Source organism: Trichosurus vulpecula, chromosome 6 (assembly GCF_011100635.1).
Source record: "Trichosurus vulpecula isolate mTriVul1 chromosome 6, mTriVul1.pri, whole genome shotgun sequence".
Taxonomy (NCBI): Eukaryota; Metazoa; Chordata; class Mammalia; order Diprotodontia; family Phalangeridae; genus Trichosurus; species Trichosurus vulpecula.
In genome coordinates this window covers 196,731,251-196,742,095 of record NC_050578.1, presented here as the reverse complement: position 1 = coordinate 196,742,095, position 10,845 = coordinate 196,731,251, and the positions used below count along the sequence as shown (strand labels likewise).

Sequence of the window (10,845 nt, the reverse complement as noted above, 5' to 3'; positions counted from 1 at the left end):
TTAATTGTTCTCCCTCCAAGTGTTTCTTTATGCCAATCCACCTATCCACCAAAATGATTTTTCTAAAGCCCAAATTTGACCGTATCACTCCCTCTCCCTCAATAAACTAAACTCAATGAACTCAATAAACTATAGATACTCCCTATTACTTCTAGGATCGAATACAAACTTTTTTTGCATTTAAAGCTCTTCACCACCTGTCCCCATCCTACCTTTCCAGTCTTAATATATATTTCTCCCTCATATGTATGCCATGGTCCAGCCACACTAACCTTCTCCCCTCCAACATGATATCCAAATTCTCATTGCTATACCTCAGAAATGGTTGTCTTCCATAATAGAATGCTCTTTCCTCACCTCTGACTCTTGGAAAACTTAGTTTTCTTCAAGACACAACTCAAGCATCACCTTCTGCAAGAAACCTCTCTTGGTTTTTCCAAGTGCTAGTGTCTTCCCCATACAGGGAAGTATGTGTCTGTTTTGTGCAGGTTTTTTTATACAGGTTTTTTATATATGTTTTTATATAGAACTATATATTGTGTATATGTTAGTCCACTATATATTAGAAATGTATATATATGTACATATATATATATATGCACATATTGTATCCCCCAGATAGAATATAAGCACCTCTAGAGCAGGAACTTTTTAACTTTGGCTTTTATCCCCCATGCCTATACAGTAGTCACTTAAATGCTTGTTGTTTTGCTGGTTGCAGCTCATTCTGACTTAAATCTGACATTTTCCAAGGACCATGACACACTTGCGTATCCTGTTGTTACCTTCCTTTACTTACATCTTCGATACACCTTTCAAACAGAAGTTGGTTGGTAAATTCCTTTTGCATTCATATTGATCAGTTCTCCTTTCCCCACCCTCCATCATAATTATTCATCTTTGTGTCTTCAGAATTTCTTACCCATCCCTACTGGACTGACTTATATCCTATGGAATTTTAGCATCCTACCTAGCCTTCTCTAACCTCGTTGAAAACCATTTCACAAAATTTAGGTTGCATGTCAGATGATTTCCACTTTTCCACCATAAATGCTATGCTAGAGTGGTCACTTATCCCCAAGGTTCCCAGCATTTCCACTTAAGAAACCAGTTCTTCCATACTGATGAGAATCTGATCCAGATTAGAAATTCCTCCTGTTAGTTCTTCCAAATTTGAAAAAATGAATGATGTTGATAACATCCTTCACTTATGCCTTAGTAGATGACCTTTGAGAGATGCTGTGATTGAAAAACCCGTGACCCTTTAGCCAATCTAGTGAAAAGCCTTTCCCAAAGTAGACAGGTTAGTCTTCAGACAATAGTCCACCACTGGGCTTTTAAATACAATATCTAAATGGATTTTATGCCCTGCTTGGATAAAGTAAGGTATCTGAAATATCATTAGAATAGGGATGATTTAAATAAATTTATTTGAGGGAGAAAAAGAATATTTGAACATCAGGTATAGTCTGATCCACACTGATCCAGCAATACTTCATAACTCATCTTAAGCACATAACTAAGCAAACAGTTTGTGAGAGAAATCTCATGTTACAGCTGGCAAATGTTGATCAAAATTCATAAAGCAATCTAACCTGAGTTTTACACAATACATAATGACCATGATACAGTAAGAAAAATACAATATCGAATACTCACTACTCAGTGAGTTTCCAGCTACAATATGAACAATTTAAGACCTTTTTTAAAATGAAAAAATATTCTTATTAGAACTTTATTTTAATCATTTTCAATTAGATACAGCTTTGTACAGTTTTGATCACTCTATATATACACCAAACGAATTCCTTCTAAATTATTTCTAGATAAAATATATTATTCATTTAACTGTTTTCCTCTGACAAAAGCATCTGAATTTCACTTTGCTACATCTGAATTTAGACCACAGAATCAGACAGTGTTGTGGCAAAATACCTTGCTTGGACTTGGGTGGTTTTCAAATATAAGCATCCTAATTTATGGAAACGTTGGTTAAAGACATGTAGACATCCTTAAGGAACGTAGACAGACATCACTATATCCAAAGAAGCAATATAATTCCAAAGAATAGACTCTTGATTTTGGTTTCAAAATGTGTGGTCCAATGACTGAATCCTTGACAATTCAAGAAACTGCCTGCTGCTTTGCAACACAAATGGTGTAGGTGGTTTGTTTGTTTGTTTTTCTTTTGTGCTATAGAGATGGCCACGGTTAAAACAAAAGTTCTCAGCAGTCCTTGAGCTCATCCATGTAAGAGGTATACAGCCTGCCAAATTGATCATTACAAAGAAAAAAATGTTTCACTGAATAGTACACATCGAGCTTCTAGGAGGGTTAATAGTTTTTGACACAGGCTCCTGATTGTAGTTTACAATATCTGCCTTCACCACCCTCTGTCATAAAAGAAAACAAAGTTATTATTGGAGTATCAGAAACAAGCACAACTTAGAAATAGCTCTAATAACTGCACATTTTAACTGAAGTGTTCTTACCAATACTAACAGAACTGATTAAAACAAACTATTGTATTGGTAAACTGCCTAAGAAATCATGCTTCAGCAGCAACTTGTACTAACTTAGGACCAAATGTATGCATGAAATTGAAGTATGCATTATAATTCTTGTATAATTCAGTTGAAACTTTCTATCTTAATTATTAATGAACTAAACATGACTAAATTATCACAAGAGAATTAAAATTAACTATTTGCAAATATTTGTTTGGGTAGGGTTTTGGCTCAAGTTTTTTAACAGTGGAAAAAATATATTATGTGTTTACATGACAAATGCCATATGCCACTAACCACATACAATACCAATACTTTTGTTGTCAGTGCATAATCATTTGCAAATAAGAAAGTAGAATATGCCCATGTTATTGTATAATAACCTGTTATGATGAACATATGAAGCACAAACACTCTGAGTCTAAATTTTATTTTGGTAAATTTAGAATACTGAGAATTGTTGTTTATCCTTCATTCTTGAAGAGGACCAATGGCATGGGAAGATGATGTCATGCTTTGCAAGTCATTTGGATTTAAGTGAGGCAGGACTGTGCAAAATCACCAGCCTTACTTTCTCCTCCTGATCCATATGAGTCCAATGGCAAAGTATAGATCAGAACAACTGGAGATGGCCCCAGATGCAGTGGGAGACCTTGGGTTTTTTAAGCTAAGGTCTTTCCCAGGCCTCAGTTTGTCTGACCAACGTCCATTCAGTGATTAAGGCTAGGTAAGAAATGAGGCCTCTTTTACCTATTTTTTTTAAATCAATCTGGGGGGATTTCTGGCCAAAACAGAAACAACTGCTATTTATACTCACTCAGAGCCATCAAAACCCAAACAATGACCAAGTGAGGTTAGGGATGGGACCTACTGTTGGCCAGTCAATGAAAGCCACAGCGATTTAGGTTTAAGGCAAGGTCGTTAAAAAAGAAATCCAGCCCTTAAACCCCAAGATATCTTGAGGGGTTTCAGTGATCAAAATTTACATCCCTTTGGGCAAAGCATCCACAGGTAAGGGTATGATTCCCCATGTGGCAAGAGGGAGGAGAGAGAGGGAGGGAGGGAGGGAGGAAAGGAAGAAGGAAGGAAGGAAGGAAGGAAGGAAGGAAGGAAGGAAGGAAGGAAGGAAGGAAGGAAGGAAGGAAGGAAGGAAGGAAGGAAGGAAGGAGCACTGTCCAACTGGAACTGGCCATTTGGGTCCCCAACTACTACTCTGTGAGTAGCAGTAGCTGTCTTCCCTCTATTCACATAGGAAATCATACATACCATTACTTGCAGGTGCTCTGCCCAAAGGAATATAAATTTTGATTGCTGAAACCTCACTAAGATATGTTGGAGTTCATGGGCTAGATTTGCTTTTAAGGACCATGCCTTAAACTCAAAAACTGAAAATACACCGCATGCAAATATATCTAACATATCTCCTTTCCCTCCTTTCATATACTTAATGTGAACTATATTCTATTAATTAGTTAACACGGCATCTGCCAAAAAAACACTAGGTAAGAACTCTGTCATATTTCTTTAACATCAGTCAAATCTAACTAACTAGACTAAGAAATTCAGTCCAGTCTGGTTTATAATGGATCTTCTATATAGGCTTTATTGAATGAACTGGGCAATGCTAGGCTTCTATGTAACCTAGAAGCACTATTCCTGCAGTTTTAAGACAATGGTGTCAAAGTCACCATTATAGAACGTTAGACAAGAAATGGACCTTTCAGGTAAAAAAAAAATCTAACTGTTGCAGTCTCATATCTGGGTCACACAGACTTGGCTTCATATATTTTAGAAGTATTTACTAAAAAACTGGGCAGATGGTTGACCACCAAGGGGATGAGGGTTTTTTTTTGGCCTCAGCAACTGATAAAACCATCTACTAAGGAGTAGTAGGGCTAAAACCTGTACTGAGAGAGTTGCCCACACCAAATAATGGATCCTTTGAAGTATTGAATGATATTAGGCAGCACACTCTAGGATAATATTTATAAAGATACTGTTCTAGTCCACAAAAAAGGTTCTCACTCTGGGTCTGGGGTATTAACACATGCAAATCCCTTGAGTGCCAATTAATGTGCTTTGAATTAAGAAGCAGCATGGTATGGTGGGAAAAGCACTGACCTTGAGGTCAAGGTCCTGGGGTCCATTTTTCCATTTCTGCTATTTACTAGCTCTGTGACATTGGGGGAGCCAAATAAGTTATTTGAAGCTTAGTTTGTGCGAACGTAAAATGGAGATTCTAATACCTCCTTTAAATACCATACTTAAAGCTCATAGTGTCCATACATCAGGGAAGAGGTAGACTAGTGAAAGTCTAGAGGTTTAAGTTTGTGAAGGTACTTTATAAACTGTAAAAGGCTTTACTAATAAGTGGTGGTCTTACAGTACCCTCAGAACCTATGAGCCTTTTTTTGTTTAAAAAAATCCCTAATTTACTTCAAGTAATTTCCTACTGGTAGGATATGGCAAAGTCAGCAATACAAACACACCCAACTTTAAGGAAGCAACTTTTAAAAAAAGAATTCAATAAAGTAGCATCACAATATTCGCTGTTAAGTGGTAACTTCAACCAAAACATTCTCACTGTTTTCATCTCTTCTTTTATGTCTACACACAGAAAAGGCCATCTGATGATAATTCAGACCAAAAACAAAAACAAAAAAATAACCAAAAACCCCATCACTATCTCAATTATAACCGAATTACCAAGAAGCTGCTTCAATTCTCCACTTCAGTGAATACATAATAAACATTCATAAAGCCAAATAGTTTTTTAAACACTGTTAACTTGCCCATAAATTCTTATTTAAATTGTAAGCCCTTTCACAAAGGACCAGTTTTTTAAAGTTTTAAAAGAAAGCTGGTATGTTACTGATCTGCAAAATTTTCTCAGTGAATATAGGGCTTCCTGTTGGTAAAAATATTATAGAAACAAGTCATATATATCAAAAAGATATTTGGGTTCAATTACCTCTACCACCCTTCTTTACCACCCACATTGCAATAATTTATCCAATAATACCTGAACTACTGTAAAGAACAGGTTTTACTCTGTGTAGAGTTGAGGTGTTGATTATCTTCTTCCGGATACTTCACTATTTCTGCCCTGACAATATGCTGTCAAATCCCGTACACAATGGACAAATAAGGAGGAGAAGAATGACGAATTAAAAAAAGAGAAAGGAGAGAGAAAAAGACAGAAAGGGAGGAGGAGAAGGGAGAGGGAAAGGGAAGAAAGAAAAAGAAAGAAGATTCAATAACTGAAAAAAATGAACACTCCAGAAAAAAAATAAAGAAAATCAACACAAATTTAACACGCAGCCAAAGATACAGGAAAATTTGAACATAAAAAAAGTAAAAGAGAGGGAGTAAAGATCCAAGAGCTAATTTTCTTTATCATCCTATTTAGTTAATTACCAAAATGGAGAACTGTACATTGAGTCTACAAAACAGGAGTTTACTTCTTGGGGATTGCCTTATCACATACATACAGAATGCATAACAATGTTGTAAATTATTATACTTTTCTCTATTATGGATTAATAAGAATATTTTATGTGTATGTAAATATATATCACATGAATTTTTTTATTTAGTAGCATTTCTAGTCATGAAATATTTCTATTTATTTTTCATCACATTCCTTCCCATACCCCCATGACCACTCTCATTACGTATCCCAGCCACTCACAAAAAAGTAGATTTACCTAAAAATTTTAGGATGGATTCCAGTTTCATAAAGGAAAATCTCCATTAGGTTTAAATAAAAAGCTCTGCAACAGCTATTATGAAATTGTTTCTTTAAAATGTTTAAGGCATTTACTTAAAGCAATACAAATGAAAATATTTTTCCCAACGAGATTAAGCATGGAGAAAAAGTGCTAAGAAAGAAAGAACACTGAAATGGGTGGGGTTCAGAAGGCCCATTGTGGAGTTCAGGCTCTGTCTCAGACAGCTTCTTTAAGCTTTAGATTCCTTACCTATTAAATGAGGAATAACTCTAGCTTAATTGTAACATTTCTTCCTAGGCTAAATCCTAAAATCCTACTCAATACTTAAATTGCCTTGTTTTGAAGATCAAGTGAGATAATATATGTGAAGGTGTATTATACCTGTAAAGCTCTATACATATCTAAGTGGCTATTATTATTCCATTCCTACACCTCTTAAGGACAAAGCTAATGTAAAATAATAAGAAAATCATTTATTAGGTGTATTCTATACTTTAGGCACTGAAGATACAAAGAATTTTTAAAAAATCTTTATTCTTAAAGAGCTTGTATTCTAAGAAGGCAAATACATACAGATAGAAGTCCAGACAGAATAAATACAAAAAGAGATCAGAGCCTGGACATGTAATTTCATTAGTTTAAGGCACACTTGGGTAAGGCATTTCCCATCATCGGTGCAGGCTGATCCTTCATCTGCAGTATTTAGTAACAGAGAGTTGCCTAGAGTGCTGGGGGATTAAGTGTCTTGCTGAGGGTCACATGGGAGGGATGCGTCAGAGTTAAAGACTGGAACCCAGGAAGGGAGGTACTAGCAACGGGCAGGGATCCAACAAGGCTTCCTATATTTGAGCTACAGCTTGAAGGAACCATTACATAACAATAAGACAATAATATTTAACAAATGATGGTGGAAAATACAAAATACAATTTACACATAACAGAGAAAACTTGCTATTGAAAAACTTCAAATATTAAAGGACACAAATTTCCTATGCTGTTTCAAACATAATAATGCTAATAATCACTTCCACCTATGATGCACTTTGAAGAACTTTGTTTTCGTGCTTTGTCCAAAATTATAGTACAGCGTAGGGAGCTCCCCAGGAGAAAACTTCCTCTTTCCATGCAGATCAGCATCGACTGTTGTACACTCATAGTCTTCTTAAGAAAAGTGTCACTGGTATGGAGAAGTTAACTGACTTACCCTGGGCTGCACGATTAGGACATACCAGAGCAGGCCAGGTAGAACAAGTATTATTATTCCCATTTGGCAAAGTAAGAAACTGACCTCAGAGAAGGGAATAGGTACTAACTGTCCATATCAAAATTCAAAACCATCTCCCTTGACTCCAGCTCCAGAATTCTTTCCATTACCTCTAAATGTTTACATGACATTTTCCCACATTTTAGCACAACTGCGTTTAACCAAAATTTGAATATATACTGAATTAATGATATTAAAACACAGGCAATACACATGTGGACAGCATCTATAAATAAAAGTTTGATAAACAAAAGAGAGGAACGGGGAGTATGTTAAATGGTCTGGATTTATTAGTCTCTGATTTGGTTTTTTTTTTTCATTTTTAATTGATGAACTTCATATTATCTTATCTAGTGAAAAAGACCCTATATTTTCTTTAAAAAATCTTGGTCTGATATTATCAACAAAAATGGTACCAATTGCTGAACACAGTATGATTAGGCAATACACAGTTATCTGACCTCTCAAAATCTAGTTTTTTTTCCTTAAACCAAACTCTTGAGGTAGAATAAAAAGAAGTTATCTTTGTAGTCAGTAAGAAATTCATTAATCCCCCCCAAATGGGGCTTTAAATCCCATCACATAAACATAGCAGGGTTACTGACCTGTGTTCAAGTCACTCTGTATCAAAGCTCTAACATTAATGACTTCAATTTTAAACAAATTAATAAAGGTATAAGGAGTAGAACTTTTCCTTCGGGTACCGTACTCTTCCCACAGTGATGTGTGGCATGTCTGTGTCAGAAAAACTATAACCAAGATCCTGCTCAATCCCAGATTCAGGAAACTGCCTTCTCTAAGAAGAAACCTCAATTTCCAGGTGCTGAGAAGTGTCAAAAAATGCCTGGCTATACAGTATAGTAACTATCTTTTTTTCTCCTTTCATTGTTTTAATAAAAAAATTATTATTCAATGTTAGAAACTTTTATTTTTGGTGCCAAAATAAAATTGCCAATTATTTTCTAATTCTTGGGCTTTCAACATATGGCAACATAATCCAAAGTCCTTATTCTAGGGTGAGATTTTAAGCACCTCTCCCCCAAAAAATCTTTGCCTAATTAGCAAGCACACATAAATTAAGAGGCCAACAGGAAACTTTAAATTTCTGGCTATATGAGCCAATTCTAGGCAACGTTTGGGTGTATCTGCTTTTGTGAAAGTAAATTTTCTTTTTGAAAATGAGGTTAAGAGACATTATCCATGGTGTAATCTGGAGTCTGTATTGACATATGTCCTGACTCCTCTTAAGAATATTCTTATTATCTTGATCAAAATTGATCAATTACTAGCACACACAAGGCAGATAAGCCAGACTAGATGAGGCAACAGGGCACCCTGGGGAAAGAATGGAGGCAGCATGTACCAGGCAGATCGAACCACCACTACCACCTTGACAGTCATCTCCCTTCAGACCCTGGTAGGGACAAGCTCAGGATCCTGAAATTAGGAGTCCTAGGAGTAGTGACATTAATAATTACATTGAGGAAAATGTACTAATATCATAATATTATGTAATGCGTAATATTACGTAATACGTAAGGACCATGACACTTTTCCATCTAACTTGCAGCTGAAATCTTCTAAATGTGTTGTCTCCCTCATCAGAATGGGAGATCCCTGAGAACAAGGCCTGCCTCACTTTTCTCTTTGTATCACCAGCACTCAATAGTGCTTTAACAACAGTAACTGCTAAATAAATGCTTCATTCTTCCATTCATTCACTAAACCTCTAACTCTGCACTTCTGAATAAATCAGGATTAAATTTTTTTTTACTACTTTAGTATCACTTAAAAACTGAATTTTTAAAACTTCCATATAGCTTCTCTCTTAGGAATGAAAAATTTGACCCATGTACATATGGATTTCTGATAACATGGCCCATAATTTTAAAAACTTGAATTCTTCTGGTCTAAATGAATTCCCCCTTCATTTGACCTCAAAATATGCTTTATGTTCCTTACTTCAATGGGTCTATGGCCTTATTGATATAGATGCTTTCTCCAACACCAATGTTACAGTTATAACCTTTCCCTTTCGTCTATCCTCTAAATGCTGCTTTAAAGAGGAACTTCCCAAAAGGCTAAGGGAGGTCTTCTTGACCTCAATATGAAATGTATACCAGTGCAGAAAGTGGGCTGCCACTGTTCTCTCTCACTTAACTATACAACTGGTCCATTTCCAGTCCTACATCTCTCTTTAAAAAGATTATTTACATAATTTATCGTTCAAAGTATGCTTCACTCTACTTATAAAGGGTACTTAGGTGGCAGTGGATGGAGTACCAGACCTGGAGTCAGACTCATCTTCCTGAGTTCAAATCTGGCCTCAGACAGTTACTAGTTGAATGACTCTGGGAAAGTTATTTAACGTGATTTGCCCCAGTTTCCTCCTCTACAAAATTATCTGGAGAAGGAAATGGCAAACCACTCCAGTATCTTTGCTAAGGAAACCCCAAATGGGGTCATGAAGAGTCAGACACAATTGAAAACAACTGAACAACAAACTACACTTATGCCTATCACCGTCTCTCTCAGTGGCCTGCCATTCTGATTCTTGGGAGATTGTGGTAATCCATGATTTGTGGGCACATCATAGGAATGGAAAAGTATTGGTCTTAAAAGGATGAAATTTTGTTTCAGGAAGTAGACTGGGGACAATGAAAGCGCTTTATAATTTCCCAAATGCTATTCTGCCTGCTCTTTTCTGCCTATTGAATTTCAGGCCTATGTCGATATCACATCAACCTGGGAGGGTCTGTCAAAATACACATCCTGATGGATTGGTTCTTCAGAAATATCCATCATGTGTGTCAATCTAGACAAAAGGCATTTTTCACCCACTTAGTTTTTTCTTATGTGGGACTATTTTCCTTTACATCTCATTCAGGTAAAATCTTTCCTTTCTTTTCAAGGCTCCAGTTGAGAAAACTGAGGTAGGGGTTTAGTTGACTTGCCCTGGGCCACACAGCTAGTCAGTGTGGACAGGTCTGAACTCAGGTATTCCTCACTCTACATCTAGCAACTCCATCCATGGCACTACCTAGCTGTCTCAAAAGTGTTCGACTTTACAATTACAGTATGAAGGTGAGTGAAGCTCTAATTTGGCCACCTCCCAAAACACCATGTTTACCTTACAATAAAGGGCTAAGGCTGCTTTTGCCCGACTCTTACCAGTTCTACTTTCTGACACAAATCACTGGAGCTTCCAAGCCTTTTTGCAGACATCCGTCTTTCCTCCAGTAGGCAAGTCTTGTCTCCTGTGAAATGAACTCCTTTCTCCTCTTAAGCCTACATAATTCTTAAGAGCATTAACATGAGAAAATTGTCAAGTTCTTTCAAACTT

General features: G+C 36.3%; 1 protein-coding gene across 2 annotated transcripts in view; it reads right to left on the bottom strand.

Annotated features, from left to right (window-relative positions):
* Window positions 1–1,407: 1,407 nt before the first annotated feature.
* The window catches only part of RAB28 (RAB28, member RAS oncogene family), a 129,627-nt gene continuing 120,189 nt past the window's right edge, over window positions 1,408–10,845 (bottom strand). Inside the window, exons 7-8 of one of the 2 annotated variants that reach the window (XM_036765545.1) lie at window positions 5,530–5,624; window positions 1,408–2,393 (exon numbers count right to left, since the gene is read on the bottom strand). In XM_036765545.1, the coding sequence (XP_036621440.1) occupies window positions 5,535–5,624 (90 nt within the window). In that variant the 3' untranslated portion in view covers window positions 1,408–2,393; window positions 5,530–5,534. The remainder of the gene's footprint in view (window positions 2,394–5,529; window positions 5,625–10,845) is intronic. The other variant, XM_036765544.1, reaches the window with a different exon arrangement.